At 32.8% G+C, this 12864-nt stretch overlaps 1 protein-coding gene across 3 annotated transcripts; it reads right to left on the reverse strand.

Annotated features, from left to right (window-relative positions):
• Positions 1-8746: 8746 nt before the first annotated feature.
• Positions 8747-12643, reverse strand: LOC105115582 (inner centromere protein-like). 3 transcript variants are annotated; one of them, XM_011012511.1, is made up of 3 exons: positions 12403-12643; positions 11757-11870; positions 8747-10302 (listed from the first exon to the last, which is right to left on the reverse strand). In XM_011012511.1, exons 2-3 carry the CDS (start codon positions 11854-11856, stop codon positions 8969-8971), a joined length of 1434 nt encoding a protein of 477 aa, XP_011010813.1. In that variant the 5' UTR covers positions 11857-11870; positions 12403-12643; the 3' UTR covers positions 8747-8968. The 3 variants fall into 3 exon arrangements, with proteins under 3 accessions (XP_011010813.1, XP_011010812.1, XP_011010814.1); XM_011012510.1 differs by having other exon boundaries at positions 11757-11894; XM_011012512.1 differs by lacking the exon at positions 11757-11870.
• Between the last annotated feature and the right edge of the window lie 221 nt (positions 12644-12864).

The raw sequence follows: 12864 nt of genomic DNA on the forward strand, positions 1-12864 counted from the left end.
TAATAATAATAATAATAATAATAATAATAATAATAATAAAGAAAGAGAAGAAGAAGAAGATGATGAGAACTTGGAGATGGAAAATTTCACAATAATAATAACAAATGTCAAGGTTAGAGGTTCCACTAATAGTATATCAAATAAGTATAGTATAAACTCTTATTATTGAATTGAAAACCACACACAAAGGAGGTTCCAATCAGAGTATATATTGTTAACATGATTACATTAGTCATCTTATTCAATTAATGCTAATACTTGTAAATCTCGTCAAGCATCCATGATTATAACTTATGTTAACAACAAATCAAGTTCCTTTCATAGCTCAGGTGTCGGTTATACCATACATTATGGGCTATGAAAGTGCCAAGCATTTGTTGTACCAAGTGTTATACAACATAAATCAAGATTAATCATTTAACAAGCAAAGTATTAAAGAGTGAACAAGATAACAAATATAAAACATGTTAGTATCAAACATTAAAGTCCATATTAAGTTTACATTATACTTATTCATACACCATTAGTGTAACCTTTTCACCTTGACATAATTAACTTAGCTAGACATAATGAAAGAAAGGAAAATAGATAAACAAAATAAGAACATAAAAGTTAACTAAGTAAAGGAAAGGAAATGAAAGGCATAAACTTAATATTAATGAAAACAAAGCATAAAAAATACAAAGAGAGAAAGGAAGAGCATGATCTTAATCTGGAAACCAAGATGCCTAAATGCATGGCAAATGCCTCCTTTTATAGGCCAAAAATGGGAACTATTGATTTGATGACTAATTGATAAGTGGGTGGCCAACTTTTGACTTGGTGACAATCCTTATCTTCTCTTGTCTGCCCAAAACGTCATTGATAACGTCAAAACTGGAGCCAGTTGCAAACATGAAAGTTGTGGGCAATTGTCTCAGCTTTCTTGTGTAAAACATTCAGCTCATTTGGACTTCTCGAACTCCAGATATGGCCAAAATACCGAACAGTGCTCGGGCTGGAAGACAGATTCGGGCTTCTTTGTTGTTTCTACAATTTGGACTTGATAATGGCCTTTTTAGATCTTGGGCTCCATATGAAAGTTGTAGGCCTATGTCTTACCTTTCCATCCATATAAATTGGACCTAAATCTGAGATCTGTAGCTCCAGATATGACCCAATTACCGAACAGTGTTCCGGTTTGGATTGCACCGACATCTCTTCTCTAAGTTTGACCATCTCTTTATCCATGCAATTTAAGTTCTTCAAGTCATCAATCAATCCTTTCATTTATGTGATAGACCTGCATTAAAAATAGACATTTACCACAAATTAAAGGTTCCTTTCATTTATGTGATAGGCCTGCATTAAAAATAGACATTTACCATAAATTAAAGGTATCTTATATTATTAGATATATTATTATAAAACATGCTTTGGTTAAGGAGTTATTGATACTTCACGTGCAAAATTATGATATAAAACCATGATAAAAATGCACTTTTAAGTACTAATTAGGGGGGTTTTGATTTGTGATGATCTAAACTATGGAAGAAATTAAACTAGCAAACAAAATCAATTGAAATCGAAATTTATCAAGAAAACAAACCTTAGTTGCAAGCACACATCCACCAACGGAAATTAGAACCGATCCTTGAAACAAAACTACAATTTATATTCTGAATTTTTATCTTTTCTTAATGTTGGTTAATTAACGAATCCGCCGTATAACTAACCCTAACCAACAAACAATCACAATGTCCGCATTAATGATTTAGTTCAATGGCAGCCCTAAGAACTAGATATTTGAGTGTTCTCCCTAAGTTTAATAATGTAGTTCCGCCACAATTATCAAGCTTAGTTGCTTCACAAGTTCATATATCACAACTCTGGTTTTGATATCAAACTTAGCAATAAATTGTTCACAATAATAACTTAGAGTTCCGCTCTAGCAATTATCAACAACAATCATAGAAAATATGCATAGGAAAACAACCATACTTATTCATAATATAAACTGATAATAAAAGGAAGAATAAATCTCATGGTTCTTAAAATCCGAAGGTTTGTTGTGTCCTTGCAACCAAGAAAAGAGCTTAGCCTTGTATAACCATTGAACAACTAGTCTTAGAGTGTGTTTGGCTTGCAGGTGTGGTGGCTTTTTGTTAAAGGTACAATACCTTTTAAGCACAAACCACACCTCTAAAAGCTATAAAAACATGCTTTTTCCTCCAAAAAGCAAAAGCTACTTCTTATTCAAACACCCTCTTAAAGAATGAAGAGAGCATGATTTTTTTTAGGTAGAATCTGTGTTTCTTAACTTCTGGCTGCTGCCCCCCTTCTCTCCTCTTTCTCTTTCTTTTTATATGCTAAGAAACCCTAGTTCCTAATTTACAAAGTAGTCCTCCCTTAAGTTGACGATTGACATTTAAGTATTTCAATAACTATTTTCCCTAAAAAAGAGAAATAGACTTGCATTAAATCTTCAAACTCTGACTTAGAGTAGCTAAATTGCTGATATAAAAACTTGGATGATGGTTTAGAAGCTTCGAAACATAATTTGGACTCATTTCTTCACGAAACCTGATTGCTGGCAGAATTCACTTGTCATCTTTGAAAAATCATATCTCCCTCATCTGACATTTTTTTTGGATGAAATTTGGAGTGTATATAGAAATTTGAGTCAGGAATCCAAATAAATTGAGTTTGCATAAATTGGACTTCTATAGGTCCAGATATTGAATTTTGAATAGACAAAGGTCAATAGTGGCAGAATGCAAGATTTGACTTTGAAGGATGTGATTTCCATGATCTTCCTCTTTTTATTTTTCTTGCATTACATTTACAGAAAGGTATGGATGTTAGCTTTTTAGTGCCACTGGAATCACTTCATTTTGATCTCTAGAACTCACGCTCTGCACAAAACATTGACTGAACGTCAAATCTGCCAATTATCTCCAATTTACTCCTTTTTGCATTTTTCATCCAAAAGTGCCTTCAAAACATAAAACAAAGAATATCAAGGCATTTTACATACAAAACATGGACAAAAAATTAGGTAAATATAGGTGAAACTATCGAATAATATGGTTACATCACCCTTTGTGCTAAAGCTTCGGGGACGACCCCCAAAACTTGACTACCTCCTAAAAATGCAGCTATTGACACACCTCCCATTAACCCAAGATTGCCTCCCCTATACACTAAATGAATCTTTCTCTCAGCTAGCACTTGACCAAGATAATTTGCTGATTCTAAAAACTCCTTTTCTTTCCCAGGACTAGATCCACCGAAAACACAAATATTTCTTATATGATGACTTGAGGAACTTGCCATTTCTACACACTTCTATATTTGTTGAATATATGGGTTGAGTAGAAATGAAAGGAAGGAGGAGAGGATTTTGTAGATGAAAAATTAGAAAGGCAATCATACCACCTATATGTAGGCCAGCTGGAGTCTCACACACACTCTCTCTCTCTCTTTATTTATTTATTTATTTACTTTTAAAAAAGCATGTGTATGTACAGGTAGTTGTGATTGTGGCTCACATCTTCCCTTGGTTTTACGTCCAAGAACGGCTTAAACACCCTCTATGGGTCGGGGTAGGCTTCCCATCCAGTTTTCTTAAAAACTAGCAAACAGGGTCTTTTTTAGTCAGATTCCCAAGACTATGTCAAGCATGTTCTTTATGAAAATGGATTCATAAGTCAAGAATTGCACGATACTTATCTTGACTATGATGAGACTTAAGAGTCAGTAGAAGATTATTTAAAGACTCTCTGTGTTTTGAAATAAATCCTACCTTTTGACAATTTTCACAGGTTTTGCAGGATGCATGTGATTCCTTGAATATGGTGGGCCAGTAAAATCTGCTTTGTAAGAATTCTACAGTCCTCTTTTTTTAAGAAAATTGATCCCCATGTGCCTTAAAGTGACAAAATTTAATGAAATTACTTACGTCATTCTCGGGAATGCATTTTTTAAATATTTGATCAGGACAATAATTGAATAAGCAAGGGTCATCCCAATAAAAATTTTGCACGTTGCTCAAAAATTGTCTTTCATCTTCGGTACTCTAGTGAGCTGGCAAAAATCATGAAATAAGAAAATTGATATTTTTAGCAAACCAAGGCATTGAACTAAGAGAAAGTAAAGATTTATCAGGAAAGTAATCATCGATTGGTGTGATGTCGGGTGTCGAATCTATTGTCACTTTTGATAAAAGATCCGCATCAACATTTTCGGTGCCTTTTTCATCCTTGATTTCTTCCTGATTGGTCATGGCATGAGGAAATAGAAGTGCTAGAGGGGAATCAGTCTTTTCTTTGCAATGTTCAGATTCAACCCCTTCCTTACCCTTAGAGATTAACTCATCATCTGTCTCACAAGGTTCAAGAATTGGTTTTTGAATAACTTTACCACTACAAAGAGTGATGACTGATTTGACTTGATCCATGTGTTGACTTCCAGGACTACTTGCATTTGCATTGTATTGCCCCTTGAGATTTTGCTGTAGTTGAGATGGAAACTTACCTTTCCCTTGAAAACTAAGACCAGATGTGAATTTTACAAGAGTATCTTTAAAATCTGTTATGTTTTGAGCAAATTGAGTGTTGATTGTCTCTTGCTTTTCAATAAATGCATACAAAGTCTCCTCAAAATTTCTTATAGGAGGTGGAGCATAAGGAGGTGCATATCCATGAGAATTTTGAAAATTTTGGTATGTTTGAAATAGTGGTTGTGAAGTTTGTACATTATTATTATCACACTTCCAACTGAAATTTGGGTGATTTCTCCAACTAGGATTGTATGTTTGTGAGTATGGGTTGTCATTGGCTCTTTGAAAATTGTTTAAAGCATGAGCTTAGTTTGAAATGCCTTTAACTTGGCCCTTTGGAATGCAAAGAGAAAGCTTAGTTTGAAAGCTAGTAATAAATAACCTGGTAAGACTAGAGTTGAACCATTGGGAGGTTAACTATATAAATTATAAACAACAACAACAATAATAATAATTAATAAATTAAATAGGGCTTTGAGATTGTAAGATTAATGTGAGGATTAAATAATGATAAAAATAAATGTCAAGGTTAAAGGATCTATTAATGGTATTTCAAATAAGTATAGTATAAATTCTTTTTATTACTCAACTGGAAACCACACACAAATGAGGATTTAATTGAATTATAAGTTGTTAACATGATTACATTAGTTATCTTATAATAATGCTAATATTTGTAAATATTGTTAGGTATTCATGATTATAACTTCTGTTAACAACAAATCAAATTCCTTTCATAGCACAGGTGTAGATTATACCATATAATTGGGCTATGAAAGTGTCAAGTATTTGTTGTACCAAGTGTTATACAACAAAAATTTAGATTAACCATTTAACAAGAAAAGTATTAAAAGTGAACAAGATAGCAAATATAAAACATGTTAGTATCAAAGATTAAATCCCATGTTGAGTTTACACTATACTTATTCTTACACCATTAATGTAATCTTTTTACCTTGACATAATAAACTTAGCTAAATATAATGAAGATGAGAAAAATAAATAAACAACATAAAAATATACTTATAGTAAAGGAAATAAAAAGCATAAACAAGAGATTAAGGAAAATATAGCATGAAATAAAACTTAAACATTACAAAAATATAAAGAAAGAAATAAAGAGCATGATCTTAATCTGAAAATCAACATGCCTAAATGCATGGTAAATGCCTCCTTTTATAGGCCAAAATTAGAAACTATTGATTTGTTGACTAATTGTTGCATGGGTGACGAACTATTGACTTGGTGATAATCCTTATATTCTTGTTTGAACAAAATGTTATTGCTAAAATCAGAATTTAACAAACATGAATCAAGAAAATTCTAGAAAATTATCTCAACTTACCAACAAAAAAAAATTATGGTCATTTGGGCTTTTAAAACTCAAGATATGAGCTGAACACTGAACAATATATCGGCTACAAGATAAATTCAGACTTCTTCATTGTTTCTAAGATTTGGACTTCCAAAAGGCAGAATTGAGTCTTATCTTCTGCATTAATGTTTTAGGCCTATGTCTTATATTTCTAGCCTATAAACCAAAATGAAATCCAAGATCTACAGCTCTAGATATGACTCAATAGCTGAACAGTGTTCTAGTTTGGACCAAACCAGCATCACTTTTTTAAGCTTCACTCTCTCTTTATCTTCTCAATTTTAGTAGTTGAACTCATCAATCAATCCTTTGATTTATGTGATAGGCCTGCATTTAAGATGAATATTTACTATAAATTAAAGGTATCTTATAATATCAGACTTGTTATTATAAAACATGTTTTAGTTAATGAGTTATTGATACTTCAAGTGCAAAATGCTAATATAAAACCTTGATAAAAATGCACTTTTAAGTACTAATCATCTTGGTTGTGTATTTGATCTGGGGAGAACGAAACAGAAGAGTGTTTGACAATGCTGATAAATCTGTTGATGATTTGCTCTGCAAGTTTTAGATTCTCTTCTGCATAGTTTTGTACTTCCATAAATCAAATCCTTTAACTTATAGTGTTTCAAACTAAGCTTTGGAATGCCTTTACCTAGGATTTGGCTATTTATATTTTGGCCTCTTTAAAAGCTTTCTGTTTTCCTTTTATATCTCTTGTTGCTATGGTTATTTCTTACTGCTTCTAGTTGTGTTGTTTCTATGCTTGTCTGGGGTTCTAAAATTAGCAGGGTGAGTTTCTTCTGCCAGTTTATTATTTTTCTTCTAGATTGTTTGTTGTATGGCTTGCTATCATTCTTGGTTTCTTCCAGTGCCCGCTCTTGTGTTTACTGGATGCTTTGGTATCTACTGGAAGGTGGCTTGCCATTTGTTATGCTCTCTCTATCTTTGTTGAGCTACTTGCTAGTCTCTGTTAGCTAGGCTACTCGGCATTACTTTCGGCTCCTTTAAAGTTTGGGTCTTGATATGGATTTCAGTTGTCTTATGGTGCTAGTTGGGTTAGCTTATATACCTTCACTATGTGGTTTCTTTGTTAACCTTTATTGGTCATTATGGTTATAGCCTTTTTTTTTTCTACGGAGCTTGGTTCCCTATATGTTCTTTATGTATAAAATATATGTTTCTCTTTGTTGCCTAGTTAGTTGGTCTATGTATGCATGACCTTGTTATTCTTGGTATTCTTTTGCTTGGGAGACTATTCCCAATTTGTATATGTAACTAAACTTGTTAGTTTTTCAACATAATAGCCTTTGATCTTAATTTATATTTATATTCTGATACAAAAAAAAAAGCATATCTTATTATTTAAAGAGAAATATGAAAAATCCTATAAATCGACAAAATATAAATTTGTCTTCTAAATAATATCCATAAATTAATTCTAGATAATTTTAGAAATAAACTCAATCAAGTCCTTACTTGATTTTTCTAGATTTATAAATATAATTCATGTATTTATTATATTGTAGTTCTTAATTTCTAAAAATATTTTAATCAAGTTGTACTTATTTAAATAATCCTAGTTAAATTTTTAACTAATGATTCTTAATGTGTATGATCGATTAAGTTTCTAACATGTTGGTTGAAATATAAATTTTAATTCTAATTTTAATTAAATAGAAACAAATAAAATAATTAATTTTATTTATTATTAATTAATTTATTTATTTATATTTGAAGATCAAGTGTATCGTCTAACAACGTGTTATTAATATTCAGTAATTGGTTTCTCAGTGTAATTAATATTTTTTCATCAATAATATTCTAATTTAATATTAAAGCATCTATTATGTCTGATATATTAAATCATGTTTGTTCTGTATATAATAGTCATTGATTGTTTGAATAAGATTTGAAACTCTTTTTAAATCTCATTCTATCTTGGCTATGTGTTTCTTAGTAAATAATACTATTTAAGAACAAATACAATATTTTTTCTAATTCACATAGAGTGATGAATCTTTTCTTAACCACTTAAGTATCTTTATATAGTTTACGTTATACCACTTATGTTATATCCAATGTTTGCTCTATAGGTACCTCGACTAAAATAACATGTAATAGAATCAAAACATAACATTCTTGATATAAATTTGCTTAATGATCTTAAATCTAAGGATGACTTACAAAATCGTCTCGTGAGCCTTTCCATATACATAGGTCTTTCCATAACATTCATTGTACATATCTTATGATAAATACCTACATATTAGTTATAGGTATCCTTTATATCTTAATTTATGAATACAATTGTTTTCATAATATGTATCAGTCTTTACGACTCTAATAAATGTTTATTATTTTAAAAAAATATCAATAAAAAATAATTTAGAAATAATATTTCAATATAACAGGAGTCCCATAATTATAATAACTTTATAATTTTTTTTACAAAGTATTTTTGTCTTTTGAACTTTATCTTTACTCTAAATTTATTAATATAATATTATATGAATATTAAAGATAAATTAAGCTTTTATTAATACATATTTATTTGAATATAATAATGTTATATGTAACGAACCAATTAACTATAGGGTATGTTAAACTAACACTTTGACCTTTCAAATTTTCAAAATTCTTTTTTATAAGACAACTTTGTTTTTTCATTGATTTTTTCTTTGTACTTGTTAATGTTTAAATTAAATTAGTTTTTTTTTATTTTTTAATTATATTTTATTTGTCAGGATTGATTTTCTCTCTCTTTTTTTTTTGAAATTGGCCAAATCACGTGAAAAGATATTTTCTGAGAATTTTGGTATTTGTTTTTTATATTTTTCTTATTTTTTAAAATATATATTGAAAATTAGGTTCAAGAATATCATCATAGTAAAGATTACAGTATACTGGGTTTCCTAGGTTGACTTCTACAGAGCTTGGACTCTACTCTGGATTACACCTAATAGTATAATCATCTATAGATAGATACAAACTGTGTTTACAAACTACCCTACTTGCCGTCGAAAATCCACATCTACAGAGCTTGGACTCTACTCTGAAGACTTTGAAGTTGCATTAAAAAGCTTCCCAAGAAATACATCCTTCAGCTTCTCGACTGTGAAATGGCTTCCTTTTTTGTGGGAGTCTCTAGCTACACACTTCCTCAGCTTCGTATTCTCTAACTTCAACACGTCAACTGTTGAACTTAGCTGTCTTATTACTTCTCGTTTCTCTTCATCTTTCTGCAAAAGTAGCTCCTCGTAAATCTTGTTCTCTTCCCCAAGCCCTTCTATTTCTTCCCTCAACTTCATCACTTCAAAATCGTACAAAACACTTGAAAATTCAACTTCTTTCATTCCTTCGTTGACTTTAGTTTCATTCCTTTCTTCTGTCTTCTCTTCATGTTTCTGCAAAATATGATCCTTGCTAATCTTCTTCTCTTCCCTAAGCCTTTCTATTTCTTCCCTCAACTTCATCACTTCGACATTGTACACGACCTTTGAAATGTCAGCTTCTCTCATTCCGTCATTGGCTGGAATTTCTTTCTTTTGTTCTCTCATCTCCTCGTCTTTCTGCAAAAGATAACCCTTGTAAATCCTCTTCTCTACCTCATGTCTTTCTATTTCTTCCTTCAACTTCGTCACTTCAGCATTGTACATGCTACAAACGTCAACATCTTTCTTTCCTTCACGTGTCTCAATTTCTTCCAATTCTTCACCAATTTGATCTTGTTCAGGGTCATCTACTTCAGACTCAGCAGAGTCTTCAGCATGGGTTTCTTTCTTTTCTTCAGGTGTCTCAAGTTCTTCCAATTCTTCATCAAGTTGAATTTGATTTTGTTCAGGGTCATCTACTTCAGACTCAGCAGAGTCTTCAGCATGGGTTTCTTTCTTTTCTTCAGGTGTCTCAAGTTCTTCCAATTCTTCATCAAGTTGAATTTGATTTTGTTCAGGGTCATCTACTTCAGACTCAGCAGAGTCTTCAGCATGGGTTTCTTTGTTTTCTTCAGGTGTCTCAATTTCTTCCAATTCTTCATCAACTTGAATTTGGTCTTGTTCGGGGTCATCTACTTCAGACTCAGCGAAATCCTCAGCGTCGTAAATCTCGGAGTGGCTACCATATGTTTGATGTATCTCCACACTCAATAACTTCTCAGGTCGATGTTTGGTTGAAAATGGCAACCCAAATGTTGCCAGGAGGCGATTTCCAGAGTCAGACTTTAGTTGGTCATATCGCTCAGCTAATGATCGATGTGCCCTGTAAAAATCTTCAACCATGCTAATTAGCTCAGGCCGTTTCTTGTAATACATCTCTGCACGTTGAGCAAAAGAATCAGCATCTGGCTCTATCAGTTTCAGCATTGACTTTGTCCTCTTGTCTAGCTCTGCCAAAACAGAAACGAGATCCTTATACCAAAAAATTTACCATCTCACCAGAAGTACAAATTAAAACATTATTAATGAAGGCAAATCTGGTATATAATAAATTTCAAACACGGGCAGATGGTAAAAGATCTCCGGGATACTCAAAGTCAAAATGCCTAATTCTAGGTATTTATTTAACACAAAATGTTGCATTGCAAGAGATCTTGAACTTGGAAAGTGTAAGCACCTGAGCAATCATCAACCAGCTTACCACAGAGAATTGCAATTGGCAACTAGCTAGTTAAGTTCTATTTATTATAGTACCATCAAAATCTCAGGTTGGTTTAGAAGTAAAGAAAAAGCGAAGGCCAAAGCGGGTAAACGAAAAACATATGAACAGGAAAGGCGAGTCCATGGCCCTACCAACTTCCAATTTTTTTTACGAATCTACATTTTGTGATTCACAAGGGTCGCAACCCCTTTTAACTAACAGTCAACGGGTCCGGCATCATTTTTAGAACCTTAGAAAAGTGATGAAAGTACATCTCAAAGCCATTTCCTCAATCAAAAGACTGAAACTAGTTGTGGGACATTAAGGGGGGCCTGTATTGAGGGACCGTATACCATAATTCCCACTACCAAGCAGTCTCACTCAGACAATCACAAATTAACCTCACATCGTGGTTCCTTCTCAAAATCAGTGCCATGAAGATAACGCACGATCCGTATTAACTTGGAGTTTTACTCCACTTCAACCATAATTCATTCCCAATACCCATCTACCCAATCAGTTCTTTATGGTTGAAGACCCCTCCAACGACTACGCTTTATTTTGTTCAGGATTGTGCCGAATAAGTCATAACATTATCGATTAAATACAACCAGTAAAAGATACACTCTTACAAATATGAAAATAAAATCTATGAAAACCCACTTCGATTAGATTTTGAGCGGAGAAAAGGCTCCGAAGGAAACGAATCACATCAGTGATCCTAATGCTCATATCATATCTCTGGTACTTGTTCTTGTCGTCTCCAATACTCTCTTAAACCTCCAAACTAAAAAATAACTTCGGCTACCAAAACATTAACCTAACATTATATTAGAATCATCCCTTTAATACACAGGTCTAGTAAATCTCGATAATCCTTTCAACTTACACAAAAATAAAAAATAAATAAATTCCTAGGGTTAATAAATAATTGGATCCACCTTCCATGGTGGAATTACCTCTCTCTCTAACCCCGCATGGTCCAAGACATTTCTCAGAATAAGTTGTACATACAACCTTGATTAGTATGGCGATAATTAATGACTATCTCACCTTGTAGTTCTCAAAGAATCCATGGCTGGACCCACCCAAATAGCAACACTTTTCTTGTACCAGGTACAAGAAAAGCCAAAAAGAATTATAATATGGTCACCAATATTTAAAAAAAAAAGAAAACAGAGAGAGGGGGTTGGGGGGGTTTACCAGCGAGAGTAGATTGTAGCCATGGAGATCCACTTGAGGTATAATGACTGTCAAACCACCACCAGTGTGATGTTTCCTTGTTCATCGTCATCTCCACCATTTTCTTTTTCTCCACTTAAATTAAGTCAATATGCCACACAACATAAATAAAAATCAATAGGCTTTTCAGCGGGAAAATCTTAACCTAAGCAATGTGACAGTTTGTGATTTCGACAAATGACAAAATGTGATTAAAAAGACAATTCGATACATTTTCTGGAAGCAAATCACATCAAGTAAACTCCCTCAGTCAAGTGGATGGGGGTAGTTTAGTCATTTCAATTTGTGAGAATAAAGAGGGAAGTTTCAAATTTTGAAAAGGCCAAAATAAGCAGAAATTATTGGAAAACCAAAATAATACATGTACGTGTATCAAAACGTGTAGCCTGTAGGTGCAGCAAAAGAAGATATTTTACTGAATCACCCTTATCCTAACACAAGTGTTTTGTTTCTTTTGAAATGGGAGGGAGTAATATAGAACTAGATATCATAAAGAAATATAGAATAGGAAACAAAGTCCGATATGTTTGTTGATCACATAACACCGAGCGAACAATGGTAAATACATAGATAGAGTCAGAGGATGATGATGATACGAGAGCAATACCTGAGACGAGAGAATGCTCTTCTTCCTCTTCGATCGTATGAATCTCTCCGTCTGTCCTCCGCCCTCTCCTCTTGCAGCAGCAGCAGTGTTTTTACACTGTCTCTCAGAGTAGTTGTTTAAATTAAATCCACCTCCAGTAGTTATTATCGGTGGACTGAACCACTAAGCAGCCTGGCGTGTGTAAGTGTATAAGTGAATTTACGAGATTAACCAACGAACCAGGCTCTCAATCCAAGGACTATTTGGGAACTTGAATGATCTGAATTGGATCTTGTTCGTAGATATATATATACATGGACGTGGACTGGAGCGTATTGAGTGGGGCCGAAAGCAGAACATTGTTTCCAACGGTCGAATTAGTCCAAAATCTAAATCTGCGCTCACGTTATATAATGATAGTTATTTATCCTGTTCTCCCTTACAGATTAGATATTTTTGTTTTTTATTAAAAAAAATTTATAT

Source organism: Populus euphratica, unplaced genomic scaffold, assembly GCF_000495115.2.
Source record: "Populus euphratica unplaced genomic scaffold, PopEup_1.0 scaffold728.1, whole genome shotgun sequence".
NCBI lineage: Eukaryota > Viridiplantae > Streptophyta > Magnoliopsida > Malpighiales > Salicaceae > Populus > Populus euphratica.